The sequence below is a fragment of the Myotis brandtii genome, unplaced genomic scaffold, assembly GCF_000412655.1.
Source record: "Myotis brandtii unplaced genomic scaffold, ASM41265v1 scaffold225, whole genome shotgun sequence".
Taxonomy (NCBI): domain Eukaryota; kingdom Metazoa; phylum Chordata; class Mammalia; order Chiroptera; family Vespertilionidae; genus Myotis; species Myotis brandtii.
In genome coordinates, this window is record NW_005358435.1 from 1,834,126 (window position 1) to 1,855,038 (window position 20,913).

Sequence of the window (20,913 nt, forward strand, 5' to 3'; positions counted from 1 at the left end):
TTACATACAGTATTGCATATTTCTCCTTTTTCCCCGTTGACCTCTCTCCGGCCACCCCCACCCCCTAGCACATGCCCTCACACCCCTAATGTCTGTGTTCATTGGTTATGCTTATATGCAAGCATACAAGTCCTTTAGTTGATCTCTTCCCCCCCACCCACAGACACCCTCCCCTACTTTCCCTCTGAAGTTTGACTGTCTGTTCGATGCTTCTCTGTCTCTGAATCTATTTTTGTTCATCAGTTTATGTTGTTCATTATATTCCACAAATGAGTGAGATCATGTGATATTTATCTTTCTCCGACTGGCTTATTTTGCTTAGCATAATGCTCTCCATGTCCATCCATGCTGTTGCTAATGTTAAGAGTTCTTTCTTTTTTACAGCAGCATAGTATTCCATCGTGTAGATGTACCCCAGTGGTTGATTCTTGTATGTGCCCTGACTGAGGATCGAACCCGTAACCTTGGCGTATTGGGATGACGCTCTAACCAACTGAGCTACCCTGCCAGGGCAATCAGTAGATAATTATTAAAGTAAGCCATATCTTTTAGTGCTTCTCATCTCTATTTTACACTTGATATATTGTCTTTCCTTTTGCATAATTATATCATCCTAGCTAGAATTTGTCTTTTTCTGAGGACAAATTTGTAGTTGTGATACAACAGCGTGACCAGTACAGGGGGATCGAACCCCTCACCAAGGTGCTCTGGGTAATGTCTTCCAAGAATAACAAGTCTACCTTGTTTCCAGCAAAAAAGTGTTTGTGGTGTAATGTTAAGTAAAATTGTGGTCTTTAAAGTTCTATCTACAACATGATTGAAAATTACTGAATTGAATCTTCATACGGTCCAGGTGTAGCCAGTAAAATAGTGAGCAGTTTGGTTAGTTTAAAGGACTATGAGTGAATTTGAAGATTTTAAAAAATTTTTCTTTTGCAATAAAATATTTTAAAGTGAGTAGAATACACACAATGGAATATTATTTAGCCTTAAAAAGCAAGGAAATTCTGACCTGCTGCAACATAGATGAACCCTGAAGATGTGCTGCGTGAAATAAGCTAGTCACAGAAGGAAAAATACTGTATGATTCCCTTCATGTGAGGTGCCCAGAAAGAAAGTCCTAGAAACAGAAAGTAGAATGGTGGTTTCCAGGGGGAAGGGGCAGTGGGGGATTATTGCTTAATGGGTGGGAATTTCAGTTTGGGAAGATGAAAAAGTGGTGGGCATGGATGGTGCTGGTGCTGGTGCTGGTGCTGGTGCTGGTGTTAGTGCTGCACAACAGTGTGAAAGTGTTCAATGCCACAGAACTGTCCACTTAAACTGGTTTAAACGTTGTGTATATTTTACCACAATTTTAATAAATGACTAGAGTATCAAAAGTCTGTTAGTTCAGAGGACCAGTAATTAAAAAAAAAAAAAAGTAAGACTAAAACAACTACCCTTTCGGTATTTTAAGTGACCTTGGTCCATGATAGAATAGCTTCATGTAATCTGATGGTGGTGTTGACTCCTGTTGTATCTGGGGATTGAGCCCCCGCAGTGGCTTCTGTGGGGAGTGACTCCAGATGTTGTGGCACAAATGGTGAGTAGTCGGAGTCCTTGCTGTTTACAAAAGAGACACAGGGCCTTGCGTGCATCCTGTTAACGTCGGCTCTGTTTTCCTGGCCAGTTTGCGTGTGAACCTGGACATGGGCAAGATCGTGTACAGCTGGGTGATACGAAGGGATTCAAAAATCCCGGGCACGGTGGTTCGCTCCAGCACGATCCCTGAGCAGCTGGGGAGGATCTCTTACCTGCTCACGGACAAGACAGGTGAGCTTCCTGCCCAGGGTGCAGGCGAGAGCGGTGCCCGGAGCCTCCTGCTGCTCTTGATTTCCTTCATCTTTTGATGAAGACTGAGTATTTGTGATGGGATGATGATAATAGCAGCAGAGCTCTACCTATACTTCTTAAGTTTTGGACGTTTACATGTTTATATGTAGTTAGTTATTCCTCATCCTAACCTTGTATTTTTGCAGGTGAACGAATGAAACCCAAGTTAAGTGACTTGTCAGAGCACATGGGGGCAGAAGTAGGCTTTGAGCCCAGGCAGTCTGACTTTGAGTCCTGACCTCGTAACCACACCCCAGATTCCTGCTCTGCTGTTCAATGTCCTAGTGGTGAAGAGCGAGGGCTGGGAGAGGGGAGATGTGGGTTTAAGCTTCCTCTCCACCTCTTAGTGCCCACGGGATGAAAGGGAATCTGTTGCAGAGGTCGGAGTGGCTCACTCCATCAGAGAAACTGGGTTTTGGGGAGGAGAGGAGCCGGGGAAGTCCCGGAGGTGTCAGCATCAGGACCCCTGGGTCGTCTCTGTAGGGTCTGCCACTGGGGTGGCCGGACTCCACTCATCTTCCGCCCACGCCTCTGTCTGCTGACGGTTTAGGCTCCTTCAGAATAGAATCTGATTGGACTGGTGTAAGTCATGTGCCACCCTCTTGGCCAGTGAAGTGAGACAGGCACCCTGATTGGCACTCCCTGTGGACCATCCCAGGAAACGAGGGGGGTGGTTTCCCCATGGAAACCTTGGATGCCATTTTCAAAAGAAAGGGAGTTGGATTCCAGGCCAGCAAAACAGCACAGCAAAAGCAGGGGCAGAGCTAAAACCAGTGTATGACGTGTAGTAAACACTCAAAAATAGCAGCTGTCATTACTGCTCGGACTGATAAAAGCTCTCGTTTGCCTGCGTTTCAGGAACTCTTACCCAGAATGAGATGGTTTTCAAGCGGCTCCATCTGGGCACAGTGGCCTACGGCCTCGACTCCATGGACGAAGTGCAGAGCCACATCTTCAGCATCTACACCCAGGTAACGCTTTCCCTTTCCTTCTTTTTAAAAAAATATATTTTTTATTTATTTCAGAGAGGAAGGGAGAGGGAGAGAGAGATAGAAACATCAATGATGAGAGAAAATCATTGGTCGGCTGCCTCCTGCAGGCCCCCTCCTGGGGATTGAGCAGTAACCCAGGCATATGCCCTTGACCGGAATCGAACCCAGGACTCTCCAGTCCACAGGCCGACGGTCTATCCACTGAGCCAAACCAGTGTTGCTTTACCTTCCGATACCCCAATTGGTTCTTTACGTGGATGAACACCTATATTGAGATGTAACTCTTAATGCCGAGTGACTCACCCTGTCCTGTCCAGCTCCCTCTCGAGGACTGAGACTTCCGTCCGGAGGGTTCACTGTGTGGATTGTCATGCTTGCTGGTGCCGGGCTGAGCACCCCTCGGCCCCTTCTTAGCCATGCGGGCCTGCCGATGACTGTATGAGCCAGCCTCATGGTCGTGGTGTGACCCCTGGCCCGTTTTGGGTACTTTAAGAGCCCGTGGAACTTACAGAAGCCATGCCTTCTCAGTTATTTGTGCAGTTCAGCTTTTATGGTCCGTTTTTGGTTTAGTACAGATAACACTCTTTGTAAAGTGTTAAAAGTCAGAAAAGAACATTTCTGACCTTGCACTTTAACTCCTAACCCTTCCTTAGGAGAAGCTCAAAAATGGATTTGTCCATATCCTGGCCTTGGGTTTAAAATAGCTAAGTGTTGAAGGGTTAGGTCATCTCGAGGTTGGTGTGCGCTCAGAATTATAGTACCCGCCCCCAACACCCAACCAATGTGCATGTTCGTCCTTCTCTCATGACATCTAAAAATCCTGCAGTAAACGCATGAATACTTTTGTGGTGAGAGGTATGAAGGCTTTCCCGTGTTTTCTTTTTCACAGCTTTATTGAGGCATACCTTGCATGCCATAAAACTCAGCTCTATGTTAATTTGCAATATGATTCTTTTTTAGTCAGTTACTGAGTTATGGACCCATGAGCACCCGAGAAAGATTCCCTGGAGCCCATGCCATCATTTGCCTGACCTTTAGAGTTATGACTAGGACTTTATAACAGTGTTTTGTAAAGCACGGTATTTGGAACGCCGGGGTCAGATCACGTGGGACAGTCAGAATCTCTAGACCCAGGCTCAGCAGGTGGACCAGGTGGTTCCAAAGTGCAGCAGTTTGAGAACCTGTGCCATGAACCTCTTGCATTCTTTAGGTGTGGGGGGCCCAAACATCGCTATTTCTTAAAATTATTAAAGTGTTTACTGGTTATTTTGAGAAGCATTTCTGGTTAAGAACCACTGTTAGAATAACACTACCCAACTTCCTGTTTTCACTCCTGCCAGTGAGTCTCATATTTTAATGGTTTTACAATAGGGCCAGGACAACGAGGGTAAGAAGAGTGGGGTATGCACCTTGAGAGCAAAGCTTAATGGGATGAACCCCCCTCCCCCCCTCAAGCCTCAGTAATCAAAATTCATGGGAAAATCCAGGATGAACAGTACTGACATTTTAAATGGACGGGACCCCGCCTGTGCAGTTAGGTGTCTGCCACTCCCTGGCCCTGGCTTCCTAGTGTCGATGGCCTAATTTGGTTTTCAGCCGCGGGAATGCACATTGTGCTGGATTAAGGCTGTGTTGTGAGGGCCGTCCTGTGTTTCGTTCTAGGATTTTAGCAGCATCTCTGCCCTCTACCATCAGGTTGTCTATAGTACACGTTCCCTCCTCTGCCCCTGGTGGTGACAACCCCAATATCCCTAGAGATTGCCAGATGGTAGCCCAAAGCACCCCAGTTGAGAACCGCTGTGCTGTCTGGGGTTCGATGTCACGGAATTGAAATGTGCTGCCTTGGCCATGCTCTAAGATGTCTGCAGTTCAACAGTGAACGCTGTACTTACTCACTCACCATCAATCAGCCTGTAACTCCGTGGGTTCATTTGGAAGTAGCAGCCCCGAGCCTGCCTCTGTGGGGGTGCCCCTTGGAGGCTGATGCGTGACCAGCTTTGGGCTTTCCTTAGGGAGTGAAGTGGGACAATCGAAACAGGAGTTCCTTCTCCTCAATCATGTGATTTTACCTATTGCAGCCCATCCACACTGCCCGTTAACATTACGAACGTCCATGAGGTGGTGGTGAAGTTTTAATTGCATTTAGAAAGAACGCTTATGTCCACGGTGGCTCAGTATTTAATTTCTGTGCTGCTGTTTCCTGTCACACAAACTGGAGTTCTCGTTGGGAAAGGCCCCGCCGTGGGTCAGTAATGAGAAGCAGGGGCCTGTTTCTCACGGATCCTCATGTCTCATTGAGGGCGGGACGCTGTAGGGTGACTCGGAAGCATTGGATGGTGCGAGGACCCCACCCCAGGGCCCACGTCTGGGGCCTCTGCACATGGAGGTCTTGATTCCTCTCCCAACTCCTGACCTCACGGGAGCGGCGTTGGCCTCTCTCTCCCCTCCCTGAGAGGACCAGTGGTTCCCCCAGGGCAGCAAGACTGGGAACCTGCCTCTGTGTCCACATCTGTTTTGATTTTCCCCTGGTATTTTTTAAGTAAGAAGAAATGGGTGTAGGTTAAAGGGCCTGTGGGCAGGAGACTAGAGAGAAACACTGTACAATGTGAAACTCTTCCATATGGGGAATGTGAGGATGTTTGAAGACGGGGCCCAGTACTAACACTGGCAGAGCCCCCGGTAATTACCAGGGTCTAAGGATACACGTGGATCACCATTTGGTGTGCGAACGAGCCTTTTACTTGAAAATTAAGAGAATTTCAGAACCAGTGGTTTTGACCCCTCCTCCCCGAAGCACCGTAGTCGCAGGGAAGGGGATACGTGCTGATGTCAGAGAGAAATCAATGAGCGTGGAGACTTAAACCAACCGCCTGCTGGTGGGGGCCGGGCACCCTCATCTTCTGATTTGTTGTCAAATGGTCCCCTGTCCTGAAAGTGGGGTCCTTGCGGAGACCGGTGCTGCCAGGCTTGTCCACCATTGGGATGTCAGTGGGAGAATTTGTCTTCTGGGGGAGACATGAAACCAGGTTGCTTACAGAATCCTAAGGGTTGTGGCGGTCCTTCACGCGGCCTTTCCTTCTAACCCACTGTTGCTGAAACTTGCCAGCCGAAGCAATTGCTCTGTCAGAGGTCTTGCTCTTGCCCCTCGCGCTCAATCATAATTTGGTCCAGGTGCTGAGGAACGTGGGCAACCGCGAGGACATGCGTCCGTGCCTGGGACAGACATCAGAGAGCGCAGGGAACCGCGTTCCTGGCGGAGTCTGTCCCACGGAGAGCCGTTCTGTAAACCCACGGGCCTCGGTGTCATGTTGGAGTTAAAGTCTTTCTCGTCAAAAGCACTCGGCAAATAATGATTCATTTAAACTGCAGTTCTGATTCATTACTCTAATTATCGTTACCATGCAGTGCCCTCTGGCCTGGAAGTGAAACTCGTGTCCTCTTGACACCAGAGGTTAACAGAGCAGGAAGCCAGGGCGGTGTGCGCGCCTGCATGACAAGAATAATTTAGTAATTGTCTAATTACCCGAGGAGTCCAAAGCCGCTGCTAAAAATAGTATTAAAAAATTAAACGAAAGTCATTTTCTTGTTTCGTGTAGCCCATCTGTTCTCTATTTTGGGCATGTGTTCACAGGCACAAAACACATTTCACTCTCAGAGACCAGCTTGCTTCTCCTCTGTTGGGCAAAATATGTTTCTAATGGAATGTAGCTTCCAGTATGTCGGCCAGCATGTCAGGCTCCCGGACGCAGCAGTGGAGGCAGGAAGACTACGATAGGTCCGTTGTCCAAAACTGTGGTTTAAAATCTGGAACTGATGTGGGTCCATTTGACATTTATTTCTTCTTGGAGATGGAAAAAAAATTCATGTCCAGTCAGGACCCCCACCATCACCTTAGGAACAGTAAATCGTTCATTTGTTCAGCAAGCATCTCCTGCTTTAGATACTAGGGATGCAGCAGACAGCTGTCCTCATGGTCGGCCAGGAGAATCATCAGGTCAACAAGCCAGTTGTAGACAGTGAGGACGATAAGTCCCCGGGAAGCATGACTTACAGTGGGAGGGCAGGCGGGGTAATAGGATTTAGGGCAGCAGTCACCAATCGATGGTCCTCGGACCACTGGTAGTCTGTGAGGTCTGAAAGGTTGGCGACCCCCCGGGAAGCATGACTTCCAGTGGGAGGGCAGGCGGGGTAATAGGATTTAGGTCAGTGGTCCGTCGCCAACCAGTGGTCCGCAGACCACTGGTGGTCCATGAGGTCTGAAAGGTTGGCGACCGCTGAGTTAGGGGGCTCAGAGAAGCCCTCGTTGAGGAGGTAACATTTGAACTTAGACCTCCATGATGAGATGGAGTGAGCTGGCCCTGCAGAGATCCAGGAAATGGTATTCTAGGCAGAGGGTACAGCAAGTGCACAGGCCCTGTGGCAGGAAGCAGCGTGGCAGTGTTCAAAGAACGGAAGAGGTCAGCGTGGCTGGAGCAGAGTAAATAGGAGGTTGCAGAGATGGGCAGGGGCTAATCAGATGGGCCCCGTGGGCCATGGGAGGGCATCTGAGACATAAACTGTTAACAAGTGATCATTGCCTGGTGGTCTTAATTTTTTAAATTACATTTCAAGGCAATAGAAACCCTTTTTCCAGGGAAGGTCTTCATGGCACCCGATGTGTAATTCAACAGATAGGAATGGGCTGCTTGCCTTGCACTTTGGGGATGCTGAGCGGGTGGCTTGGGATTCCTGCTACTCGGGTGTGGACCCCACTCCCCTACCCCACTCCCCTCATTTGCAGGAAGCTGAGGCCCAGAGGGCAGATGTGGCTGGCTTGAAGTCGCACAGTTTTTCACACCCCATCCAAGAATAAAGCTCAGGGTGGTTAACCTTTAATACTGTTTTTACCATGTTGCTTAAAGCCACTTTCCCCAAGACTTACCCCATGCAGGAGGCTCAGCCATGTGTCGAAAGGTCTGAACAAGAGGGTGGAATAGCTGCTTCCACAAGTGAAGGGTCTGAAGTCAGAGTAGAAAGCAACAATTGAGCACACATAAAATTAGTCTCTTTTTAAAGAACGTATTTATTTATTTATCTTTAAATTGCTCTTGGAAACCTACCTTAAGTGCAGTGCTAGGTACCAGGTGTTCAGTACACTCATCTAGGAGTGTCATTCCTGTTACTGGCCCAGGCCCTGCCCCGAGTTATGTGTCACTGATGGTCGTTACGCCTGTAGAGCACCAGTCGCCGTTGCTATCTTTTACGTGAACCCACGGAGTGTACATTAAAAACAGTGGTTCTGAACCAGGGACGGGCTTGGTCTCCCTGGGCCTTTGGCAGCATCCCTTGAGACCGCTAGGAGAGAGAGGTGCTTCTGGGATCTAGGAGGTGAGGCTGGAGGTGCAGCTGAACATCCCACAGGCACGGGATTGTCCCAACCACCGACAGCGTTTGCCCCGAATGCCAGCAGTGCCGTGGTGGAGAAGCCCTGGTCTGAGCACCAGGACCGCTGGCAGCATGGTGGGACCTCACTCTGTTGGAGGCTCCCCGACACCCCCAAAGGAAGACAGGTTCACACGTTAGCAGGCAGAATCACCCCCAGTCACTAGATTACTATTTTTCCTATTTATTTTGTGTGGTTTTTGTTGCTGTGCTGAGCGTCAATGACTGGATCCCTGAAAACCACACGCCATTTATTGCAGCGTCGCCATTGCTAGCCTGGGAGTCACCGTTAGCCCGCAGTAAGGAAAGCCGACTCCGAGAGGCTGTACTTCCACATGTTGGGGACCTTCTGTGCTCGTGGTCACCTTCCTTGTCATTCCCTCCTCACAGCAATCCCAGGACCCGCCTGCTCAGAAGGGCCCCACCATCACCACCAAAGTCCGGCGGACCATGAGCAGCCGCGTACATGAGGCCGTGAAGGCCATCGCGCTCTGCCACAACGTGACCCCCGTGTACGAGTCCAACGGCGTGACCGACCAGGCCGAGGCCGAGAAGCAGTATGAAGACTCGTGCCGTGTGTACCAGGCGTCCAGCCCGGACGAGGTAAACCCTGGGCAGGTGTGGCTCCCATGGATCCAGATATCAGGGCAGGCAGGAGCCAGGGAGGGGCAGGGCAGCGAGGCAGGTACCATATTTTTCCATGTATAAGACGCTATTTTTTCTAAAATCAGTAGACTGAAAATCGAGGGGCATCTTATACATGGAAGTCAGCCGAGGAGGGAGGCCCACGCGTGTGCGTAGCTGCCCGTATCTTGTCAAACAGGCTTCCTTCAATCACGAGCCTTATTGTTACTGATATCAGCTTATGGAGGTGGAGGTGGAGAGCGTGCAGATGCAGCAGGGACCTGAGCGTTCTGAGCCCATACAGATGTCAAAAAATAAAAAGATAAATACCGGTAAGCGATTGTCTGACTCTGCAAAATTCAAACCGAATGTAGTCAGCTATGCAAAGAGCATGGAAATAGAGCTGCAGAGAGACAATTTGGACCTCCTCCCACTGAGTGTATGATCAGACAGTGGAGAAAACAGGAAGAACAACTCCTTATGGTGCCAAAAAAGAAGAAGGCCTTAAGAGGAAAACCAGCAAAATGTTTAAAATATTGATTTCTTAATTTTGGGTTGGAAAAGTGGGGGGGCGTTTTATACATGGGGGCGTCATACATGGAAAATACAGTACCTTTCAAGTGCGTGCAGGACTTGATCTTCCCTAGGGGTAGTCACGGACTTGAGATGTGTCCTGAGTTAGGAAGGAGCAGGAGGTCTTATTTGTAATTCAGGTGGCTAGCCCAAAAGGGAGACAAGATCCCATTGAATCCGCATCCCCTTGAAAAACACAACCACCAAAACACAGCTTTATTAAGATAAAATTCACATACCCTACAGCCACCCATTAACATGTAGCGGTCAGTGATTTTTTTTAGTGAATTCACAGAGTTATACAACCATGACCATAATAAACGAACATTTTCATCACCCCAAAGGAAGTACTCCATGCCATTGTCCCTGTAGACTCCCCCGGCCCCCAGCCCTGGCAACCACTAACCTACTTCCTGTCTGTGCAGAATTGCCTTTTCTGGGCATTTCATACAAATGGAAACATATATTATGTAACCTTTTGTGTCTGATTCTTTCCCTTAGCATACGTTCTCAAGATTCATTCGTGTTGTAGCCTGTCGGGACTTCATGACTTTTATGGATGAATAATATTCCATTGTATGGATAACACTACATTTTGTTTATCCATTCATTGGTTGATGGACATTTAGATTGTATTTTGTGTGTTTGTTTACTATTATGAATAATGCTGCTATGAACATTTGTGTACACGTTTTTTGTTTTTTTAAAAAAGATTTTTAAATTGATTTTTAGAGGGAGAGGCAGGGAGAGGGAGAGAAAAACATGGATGTGAGAGCGTAACATCGATCGGCATGCCTCCTGCACGCTCCCTACTAGGGATTGAGCCTGCAACCCGGGCATGTACACTGACTGGGAATCAAACTGGCGACCCCTAGGTACACGGGATGACACCCAACCAACTGAACCGCTCGGGCCAGGGCTGTGTACAAGTTTTTGAGTGGACATATGTTTCTCTTGGTGTATGTCTAGGAATGGATTGCTGGGGCACATGGTAACTCCATGTTTAACCTTCTGAGGAACTGCCAGACTGTTTTCTAAAGTGGCTGCACCATTTTACATTCCCATCAGCAGGGTGTGAGGGTTCCCGTTTCTCCACATCTTAGCCATCACTTGTCGTCGTTGGTCCTTTTGAGCCTGGCCATCTGAGTGAGTGTGAAGTGGAATCTCATTGTAGTTTTGATTTGCGTATCCCTGATGGCTAATAATATTGGGCATCTTTCCATGTGCGTACTGGTTATTGGTGCATCTTCTTTGGAGAAATGTCTGTCCATATCCTTTGCCCACTACTAATCGTCTAATGTGTCTTTTTATTGTTGAGTTGTAAAAATTCTTTATACATCTCATGTAAGTCTTTTATCAGATTTGTAAATATTTTCTCCCATTCTGAGGCTTTAAAAAAATTATATATATACACATATGTATGTGTGTATATATATATTTATACATATATATGTGTGTGTGTGTATATATATATATATTTTTTGTGTGTGTGTGTGTGTGTGTATGTGTGTATTTATTTCAGAGAGGAAGGGAGAGGGATAGAGAGATAGAAACATCAATGATGAGAGAGAATCACTGATCGATTGCCTCCTGCACACCCCCTACTGGGGATTGAGCCTGCAACCCAGGCATGTGCCCTTGACCAGAATCGAGTCTGAGACCCCTCAGTCCACAGGCTGACGCTCTATCCACTGAGCCAAACCAGCTAGGACTGAAGGCTTTTTCTTGATGGTGTCCTTTGAAACACAAAAGTTTCTAATTTTTAAGAAAATATGTATTTTATTGATTTTAGAGAGGAAGAGGGAGAGATAGAAACATCAAAAGTGAGAGAGAATCATTGATCAGCTGCCTCCTGCATGCCCCTTACTGGGGCTCGAGCCCACAACCTGGGCATGTGCCCTGACCGGAATTGAACCGTGACCTCCTTCCTGGTTCATAGGACAATGCTCAACCACTGAGCCACACCGGCCAAAAGTCTCTAATTTGATGAAGTCCAATAAGCCACACATTTTAAAGTTGCTGTTCATATCTAAGCATATTCTTTTGCTAAGCCCAAAAGGGATTAATTTGATTCCATGTTCAAGAGCGTTACCCCTTTAATGTTTTCTGTAACAGGACCCAATTGCTTTCCCTTTTAGGGTGTCGTATGATAGGAGCCCCCTCTATCAGAGGACTTGCCCAGCATAAAACAGTAGCATCATACCCTTTGTCCCGCTCCCCTGAGTGTAATTCACACACAGGCCCGTGTTTTCCCAATCTGTTAGCATTTTGGTCTTTTCTCCTTCCAGTTTTTTTACTTCTTTTCTTAAAGAAAACTTGCGTTCTGATTATTAAAGCAATGTTTTTTAGTGTAGAAAATTTGGAAATTCCAGAAGACCGTAAAGAAGAAAGTGGGTCAATTGCAACCCCAGCCGTACAGGAGAACAACAGGAACTTTCCTGGGACATGTGGTTGGCATTGGGTCCCGTTTGAAGTACGTTCCATGTATTATCTCATTTTTTTTGTTTTTTTGTTCATCCTCACCTGAGGGTATTTTTTCCATTGCTTTTCAGAGAGAGTGGAAGGGAGGGAGGGAGGCGGAGATAGAGAGAGAAACATCAATGTGAGAGAGACACATTGATTGGTTGCCTCCCACAGGCTCCCTGACCAGGGGTGGGGAGCAAACCCACAAACCAGGTATGTGTTCTTGACCAGGAATCCAACCCACAACCCTTCGGTCTGAGGGCAGATGCTCTAACCACCTACCCACACCAGCCAGGGCTCAACCATTTTTTTTTTTCCAGAAGCCACTAAGAACATTTTGATAGATAGCCTTCCAGTATTTTATATATTTTTTCTTTTTTTTTTTTTTAGTTTATCTTTATTGTTGAAAGTATTACAGATGTCTCTTGTTTTTTGTTTTTGTTTTTTCCCATTGACTCCCTCCACCCGGCACCCACCCCTCCCAAGCTATCACCGCACTGTTGTCCATGGGCTATGCATATATGTATGTAAGTTCCCCAGTTAATTCCCCACCCCCCGCCTTCCCTCTGAAATTCGTCGGTTCCATGGTTCTATGTCTCTGGATCTATTTTGTGCATCAGTTTATTTTGTTCATTAGATTTCACGTGTGAGGGAGAGCACGTGATACTTATCTTTCTCTGACCTTCCAGTGGCTTATATATGTTTTTTCTTAAAACAATGGGAATTTTAATAAGCTATGGTTTTGTATCCTCTCTTTTCACTTAATATTTTATCATGCCTGTTTTCGGTTCTCCTGAATATTATTAAAAAAAAAAACGGTTCTTCAGCATTATTGCCTATGTTCTCATAGGACTGGAACTCAGGTTATTTATAATTTTTGGCAATCATATTTATATACATTTCAGTGAGCATTGTTACACCCAGTGTTTCTAGAAATGGGGAGGTTGGGTTCATATTTGAGTGCCTGCGATGGGCTAGGTCCCTGGTCGGCAAACTGCGGCTCTTTGGCCCCTTCAGTGTGGCTCTTCCACAAAATACCACGTGCGGGCGCCCACGTACACTGCGATTGAAACTTCGTGGCCCATGCGCAGAAGTCGGTATTTTGTGGAAGAGCCGGTATTTTGTGGAAGAGCCACACTGAAGGGGCCAAAGAGCCGCATGTGGCTCTCGAGCCGCGGTGTGCCGAGCCGCAGTTTGCCGACCACGGGGCTAGGTGACGTCAGCGTGGGACAGGACTGCAGCCAGGCCCCAAGGAGGCAGCGGGAGTGAGGCAGTTGAGCACCCAAGTCTTGGGACTCAGACCAGCCACCTATCCTCGTCCTGCCTCCGTGTGTCTGTGACATGGGCCCACGAGACGGGGTGCTGAGGCCCTTGGCAGGCAGCCGGTAAGTCCTGTGGGTCAGGTTGGATGAGTATTTTCAGGCCCGTGATGTAAATTACCAGGAACAGACATGTAAACCGTTTTGCTCTTCCACCAGCGTTACCAGGACTCCCAATGGTTGTTTTGTTCACTGTAAGGAGCAGGGGCTTCCCTGGTAGGGGACGTGTTTAACGGTGCGGACTAGCCTCCGGATGTCAGCGAGCCCTGGTTGGTGGCAGCTGGGAACAGCGCAGAGAGCGCCTTTCCCAAAGCTCAGACGTGGAAGGGCTCCTCGATGGGCCTTTCCCTCTCGTTACTTCTTTCTCTTTCTCTGGGCAAAGGAGTGTGTCCCCAGGAGACTCCTCCTTCCAGCCTGCGTGGTGGTTGCAGAAAAGCTGTGAGGCTCAACAAATGACGCCCGAACCAGGCTTCCTAAGGGTGAACAATGTCGCCTGCGGCTGAATTCCGAGATGGGATTGTGTGCTGAACGAGAGAAGAGGAGGGAGAGGAGGGATGGCCGATGCTGTCGACCTACGTGGACTCGGGCTCTGGTAACCAACACTGCAGGTTGTCCTCGTTGCCTCACCAGGCTTAGTCGGTTTGCTCTCCGTTTCCCGTTTTGGGCGTGAGGACGATCCACTGAATGGTGGACGAGAGGAGGGACCAGCCTCCTGGTGGTTTGGACTGGGAACGGCAGCGTCCGGTACTTGTGGAATTGGAACACATTCTGGATGTTGGGGATCTGATCAGTCCGCACTCTGCCCCCGAGCTCGAACACTCCGATTGGCTAGAGATGGGTAGGGGGGTCTTTACGGGGGTCTCTCATGCCTGCCCCACGCCCCTCTGCTCCCACTGAACCCTGAGATAATTTGTTTTAGGGCTGGGCAAGGGTTTTCCCACGAGGGTAAATCTTTCATGGACTGCTCTGTGCTTCTTAGCTCCTTTTTCTTGAAGTGAATAATTCTTCATCTCTTCTGTCCATTAATTGCACTGGGATTCAGATTTGTTCTGCTTTTCTAAGATTCTGAATAATGATTAAAAAGTATTTTTCTTTGGGCCTTTTGGTATCTTCACAGAGGTCTTATTGGTACTCCCCCCCCCCACACACAATGTTATTATTTGTATTGCACCACTGTCCTGTGTTTCTGGTGGAAGATGTGAAAATACAGATAAGAAATAAAAGTAAACCACAATCCTACTAACAAAAGCTACAACCACTGTGAGTAGTTTACTGACCAGCCTTCTAGACGATCTCAAAAGCTGTGTGCCGCAAACTACAAATCTGCGTGCAAAGACGCACCATGCGATGGAGAGCAGGCGAAATCTCCTCACGGTGAAATCTACTGAAAACTGCCACGTGGGACTCCACGTGGACGTGGCCGCATCTAGAACCCTCCCTTTGAAATTCTATATCAGTAAAACATTGCTGGTCAAGGCAGGGTCAGCTTAGAAACACATGCAGGAGCCAGCATTCTCTTCACCGCGGAGCTGCCGGGGTAATTCCTACCAGTTGGGGTGGTGTTCGTTTCCTGTAACAGAAGCAGGGCTTCCTAAATTTGTTTCCTGTGCACATTCCGCTTGGGAAGCCTTGAAGGGTCTTTATTCAGCTGTTGATTGCAGCCCGAGGGGCGCTCTGTACAGGAGCTCCCAGAGGAGAGGAAGGGCCTCTCACCTGGCGAGAGGAGCTCATGGAGAGACCGCGGCCTAGACGCTGCTTTTCATGCATCTGTTTCTTGGTGTGAGCCGTCAGGAGGCGCTCTCCTGCGAGCAGGTAGACGCAGCCCATGGCTCACTTATTTGTCTTTTCCACGAATCCTGTCATATTAACAAAAAATTACTTAATTTTTAAAAATCACAATTAGTAATGTTCTCCCTAGAAAAAAGCAGACATTGTAGAGTCAAAAAGAAGTTGATAAACATAACCTGTAATGCTTATCACCTGGCGATATCTGCTGTTTATGTTCTGATGTAGATTTTCCCAGAGTTTCCCTAAATTTGTGCATATGTGTGTGTGTGTGTGTATAATTTTATGTTTCTGTAATACAGAATCGCACTGCGGTGCACATCACTAAGCAGGAAGGAAAGTGAAGCGAGGGAAGTAACATCCTTTAGAAAGCCATACGGTTTCATAGTGTGTGTGCGTGTGTTTGTGTGCCGAGTATATGTGTGTATATATATATGCACACACGTGTGGGTGTGGATACATATGTGCTTGTGGTGTGTGTGCACATGTGTGCCGTGTGAGCATGTGTGTGGGGGGACGTGCGTGGGTGTTTGTACAGGGTGTGCATGTATGTGAGAGGATCAGTGAAAGTTTCTTCACGCATTTGGCTAGGCCTTGACTAGCTCAATAATTTCAGAGCCACTAATTACAAGTTGTCCATCATGTGTAGAATGCTCTGTGTGGCTGCCCCATGCTCGTGGCCCAGTGAGACGGCTGTCTCTCTCCCACCGATGACCTCCGTTCGAGAAGTCTCGGCGTTGGTCCTCCTCGCCCGACCTCTTCCTCTGAGCCACCTGCTGTCATCGCTGTCCGAGCCCTGCAGATATCATCTGTAGATACTGGAATCTTCCTCACCCTTTAACTAGTAGTGAAAGAGTTTAAAAGCAAGTTATAAATTATAGGTACAGTTTTGCACCTTGCTTTCGGTAGTACGTCTTTTTAAAGAGTGTTGGGCCTTGGCTGGTTTGCTCAATGGTTAGAGTTTCAGCCTGCAGGCCAAAGGGTCTCAGGTTCGATTCCTGATCAAGGGCATGTACCTGGGTTGCAGGTTTGATCCACAGCCCTGTCAGGGTGTGTGCATCCAGGAGGCAACCAATTGATGTTTCCCTCCCGCCCTCCCTCCCTCCCTGTCAGTGGAAAAATTATGCTCAGGTGAGGATTAACAAACAAACAACAAAAAGCCAAAAAGTGTGGGGGTAATGGGACGCCGTTGCTCTGTGACGTCAGCAGAGGGCTGAGTCTCAGGAAGACATTGGGTTGCTTTGTGTTCCTGTGGTCGGTTGAGGGCATCAATGAACGTCTGCCTTTCCAGACCCCCCTTCCCACTAATTCCACGAATGACGAGGGCATCGCATCGGCACCTCACCCTCCCTTCCATGCTCTCTGGATGAGCTGTGTGATTTTAGGCAAATTCTTAAACTTCAATAATCCTCACTGAGCTCGGCCTCCTGAAGGTGTCAGGGCCGAGCTCACAGCCCTTAGAGAGTGAGGTCAGCAGTGGTCCCGACAGCAGCAAGAAATGGCCCCTGCTGAGCCCCTGCTCTGTGCCTGCACCAGGCCTTCAGCACTCCTTGCAACCCAGTTGTTATGATTGTGCCATTTTGCCAGTGATGTGGTGGGCAAGGCCACACGGCTGGCAGGATGACAGCCAGGCAACTCATATCAAGTTTGGATCTGATCCATCCACCCATCCATCCACCTAACGAGGTTTCTTTTTCTCTTGCTGCTCTGACCTCCTGGTATTCTGACCCAAGACCCCCTGAGGCCCCAACTCTGGCTGTTAAGAACAGTGAGACACAAGACCCTGAAATCTTCATACTTTGACGATTCTTTTGAAGGGAGGCTTGGACCCGCCCGAATGGGAAGTAGCCTGCTTTTATGTCACCTTGTTCTGTGAAGGAGTGTGGCGGTCTGTCCTCACCCCTGAGGTGTTTGTCCCTGCCACAGTGGAGAGGGTTAGTGAGCGCCCGATTCTATGCTGAGATTCTACGCCTGTCTCTGCTCAGTGGGACCTGGGCGGGCGGGAGTGGGGTGGGGGTTGCGTGAGCTCTGTGTTCTGTTAGGAAGTAGCTTTAAATTAAGGCTGACAAAGTCGAAGTGAGAGAGTGGAAGGTAAAAATGAACGACCCCCCGCAGGGCTCATATCCTGTTGGAATCAGCCCCCGAGGAGCCAATGAGGTTTTGATTAGGACGAGGGACCCAAGGGGCGGGGGCAGGGGGGAGGGAGGACAGGCATAGTCTTATGTAGGCCCCTTAGCTCTGTTGAGATTCGCTGTAGGATAAAGCTCAGTTAAACGGTGTTTACCTCCAGTTGCAATTCATCCCTCATCGGGAGCATTTGCCAGTGTTGATCATTTCAAGTTTATAGTCGGCGTCTCTGCTAACAAGGCCTGTGGGGTCCACGGCGTGGGGGCTGGGCTGGGCCAAAAGTCCCTTGTGGTCCTGGAGTTAGAGATTCTTTCTCCATTGAAGTTAGGAACAGGCTTTGGGGAATTAGCAGGTCTCCCCGAAGCCCAATAGCACAGACTTTTCCCATCTTTTCAGAACAGTAAAGTTGGGTTTGAACCAGCTGTTTGAAACAAGAGTGAAAAAATTCTTTTAATAACAATCATGTTTGAAATGCGAAGAAGGATTTTCTTCTCACATAAAATTGGTACGTAGAGGATGTAAATTTAGCTAAGCTTTTTTTGGGTTTGTGTGTATCTAGGTATTTGTATTCTGTTGGGATATTTTATTTACTTAATTAAAAATAAAAGAAATGCATGTACATGCTTAAAATACGTCAGCAGTGTGGAAAGATGCAAGTGAAAGCTAGATGTATTTCTCTTCACGTGTCACCCCAGAAACATTTTGTACACAGATGGGACTACTTTGTATATACGGGTCTTTACTGATTTATTAATTTTTAAAATTTTTATTGATTTCAAAGAGGAAGGGAGAGGGAGGGAGAGATAGAAACATCAATGATGAGAATCACTGATTGGCTGTCTCCTGCACACTTCACACTGGGGATGGAGCCCGCAACCCAGCCATGTGCCCTGACCGGGATTCGAGCCGTGACCTCCTGGTTCATAGGTTGACGCTCAACCACTGAGCAACACCAGCCGGGCTGGTTTTAAACTGAAAGAAGATTGTTAGCAGGTAGGCCAGGGATATTGAAGGTCAGGGTCATTGAATTAAATAAACAAATACATTTACAAAGACTTAAGCAGATTAATAGCAAAAGCAAAACAAAACATCGTTACTGGACTGGCCTTTGCTTTGGGTGTGGGGGGGCGGGGGGCGCGAGCAGTGTGACCGTGGCTTCCCCTGGCAGATTGGAAGCTAGCTCCCTTCACCATGGCTGACTTGCTGTGACATGATTACCACAGGGTGGAGTTTCCTGTTCTCGAAGAACTTTCTAATGTGAATTCCGTTAATATCAGCAACAGAAGCCTACTAGGTCTCTGAGCACAGCACCCACCAGGGTTGTATAGACACAACCGTGACAGTGGGAACAGAAATGAGGACTAGTCTACTGTGGCCCGGATTTCAGAGGCCCTGGAAGGGGGTGGGGTGGGGCGGGTTTGAGCTCCAGTCTGACCACCCCGACCTTCAGGTGTAGCACTTCAGCCGCAGTGATGTCTGGGGTGCCAAGCTGGGGGCAGCTTTCTTGTGGCTTTTGCAGTCTCTTGGGGAAAGGAATGGGGACTCAGGGTGAACCCCGATAAAATAGAGGTGCTGTTGGTGGCTGATGCTACTAGGTTTCCTGGAAAAGCGACTCTTTATCTACCACCCCCTCGATGAGAAAAATAACCATAACCATTATGAAACATCTCAGACATGCGGACAGTTATAGAGGATAATGTAGTGCACGCCATATACTCACCACCAGGCTTAACGATGATAAAGCATTTCAGATGGATGCCTCTCGTATGCCAACTTTGTCAGCTTCCCTCCCTCCTCAAGTCAACACTTTCCTAAAATCCACCCCCTTGACTTTCTCTAAAGATCGTTTCATAGGAAGAAAGGAAGGAGGGTGCCTTTTCTTGTTTCTTCTGTAGACACCATGACCTTGAACTTGGATGGAATAAAACGGCAGCTTGTTTGGCATTAAACCCGGCGCCTCCTATACTCGTTTCCTATCGCTGCTGTAGCAAATCGCTGCAAATCTGGAGTTCAAAACAACACGGGTTTACTGTTACAGTCCTGTGGGTCAGGGGTCTGACACGGGTCTTGCCAGGCTATGATCAGGGTGCCCTCAGGGCTGCGTTCCTCCTGGTCCCAGGGACAGTCTGTGTCCTTGTGTGCCCAGCTCCGGAAGCTGCCCACCTTCCCAGGTCTGTGGCCCTTCCTCCGGCTTCAACGTCACCTGTGTCTGACCCTCCTCCTGTCCTCACATTTCTCTCTGGCCACAGCCAGGAAGATTCTCCCATTTCAGGGCCCTCAGTCTTAATCACATCTGCAAAGTCCATTTTGCCTTGTCAGGTGACAGTCACAGGTTCTGGGGATCAGGACGTGGGCATTGTTGGCGACTGTTAAACCTCCTACCGCTTCTCCCATCAACTTTCTGATGGTGACTGTGTGTCAGGGTGGACACCTGACAAATCATGCCTCCAGGGGTGCCGGGCCCACTGCTAGGGGCCCGCCTTGCAGGTCCCCGCCTGGCCTGGCCTCTGTCCCTTCCTCGTCTGTGTGACTGGTGTTGTCAACCTCGGCAGGACTGACCTCTGGGGATAATTTTCTGTTGTGTTTGGCAGCATCCCTGGCCTCCGCCCACTGGATGCCAGTAGCACACTCCCATCCCCCAGTTGTGACACCCAAAAATGTTCCCAGACATTGAAATGCCCTTTGGGGGGCAGTATTGCCCAGTGGAGAACTGCTGTAACCACCCACCTGGGTGAGTATCCATGAGACCTAAACAGGAGTCTGATGGTCAAGCCACCCCGTCCGTCCTGATAATTGTGGTACAAATTCTCCCAGAAGTGATCGGTGGTAACTCTGGTCTGTGGTGAAGCGGTCTGTAGTCACTCCTAACCCTGTGCGTGCTCTGCCGGGGCTCTGGCATGGCCTGCCGTGGGGCCAGGAAGAGAAGGCGAGTCGTGCCTTTAGGGGCAGCTGTGAGTGCAGAGCCCCCAGGGGCCCAGGGGAGCGGATGCCGTCACTGAGTTGGCACAGTCTTCCCAGGGACACAGTGGCTGTTGCATTTCACCTGTCTGCCCCCCTCCTACCGTTGTGTTCCTGTGGTTGACCTGTGAACCAGGACCCTCAGCCGTGTCTGACCTTCGACTCCGTGTTACCTGCAGGTGGCCCTGGTACAGTGGACCGAAAGCGTGGGCTTAACCCTGGTGGGCCGAGACCAGTCTTCCATGCAGCTGAGGACCCCTGGCGACCAGATCCTGAACTTCACCATCTTGCAGATCTTCCCTTTCACCTATGAGAGCAAGCGCATGGGCATCATTGTGAGGGTGAGTCCTCTGTTTATGACGGGGAATAGTTCAGAACCCCAAGGACACCGTGAATGTCCCCGTGGATTGACCTTCTTTCTACCCCTTTTTATTATGTCCTCCGTTGCCCAAACTAACAAGGGAACGTGAGTCCCTAAGCAAGTGGTTCTCAACCTTCTCTGTTTATGACTGGGAATAGTTCAGAACCCCCAAGTACACCGTGAATGTCCCCATGGCTTGACCTTCTTTCTACCCCTTTTCATTATGTCCTCCGTTGCCCACACTAACAAAGGAACGTGAGTCCCTAAGCAAGTGGTTCTCAACCTTCTGGCCCTTTAAATACAGTTCCTCATGTTGTGACCCAACCATGAAATTATTTTCGTTGCTACTTCATAACTGTAATGTTGCTACTGTTATGGGTCGTAATGTAAATATCTGATATGCAGGATGGTCTTAGGC

The 20,913-nt window shown here is 48.5% G+C and overlaps 1 protein-coding gene across 4 annotated transcripts in view; it reads left to right on the forward strand.

Annotated features, from left to right (window-relative positions):
• The window catches only part of ATP9A (ATPase, class II, type 9A), a 143,607-nt gene that overhangs the window by 70,145 nt on the left and 52,549 nt on the right, over positions 1 to 20,913 (forward strand). For all 4 annotated transcript variants that reach the window (XM_014539669.1, XM_005866221.2, XM_014539668.1 and 1 more), the window contains exons 12-15: positions 1,670 to 1,812; positions 2,731 to 2,843; positions 8,676 to 8,888; positions 20,314 to 20,475. In XM_014539669.1, the coding sequence (XP_014395155.1) occupies positions 1,670 to 1,812; positions 2,731 to 2,843; positions 8,676 to 8,888; positions 20,314 to 20,475 (631 nt within the window). The remainder of the gene's footprint in view (positions 1 to 1,669; positions 1,813 to 2,730; positions 2,844 to 8,675; positions 8,889 to 20,313; positions 20,476 to 20,913) is intronic.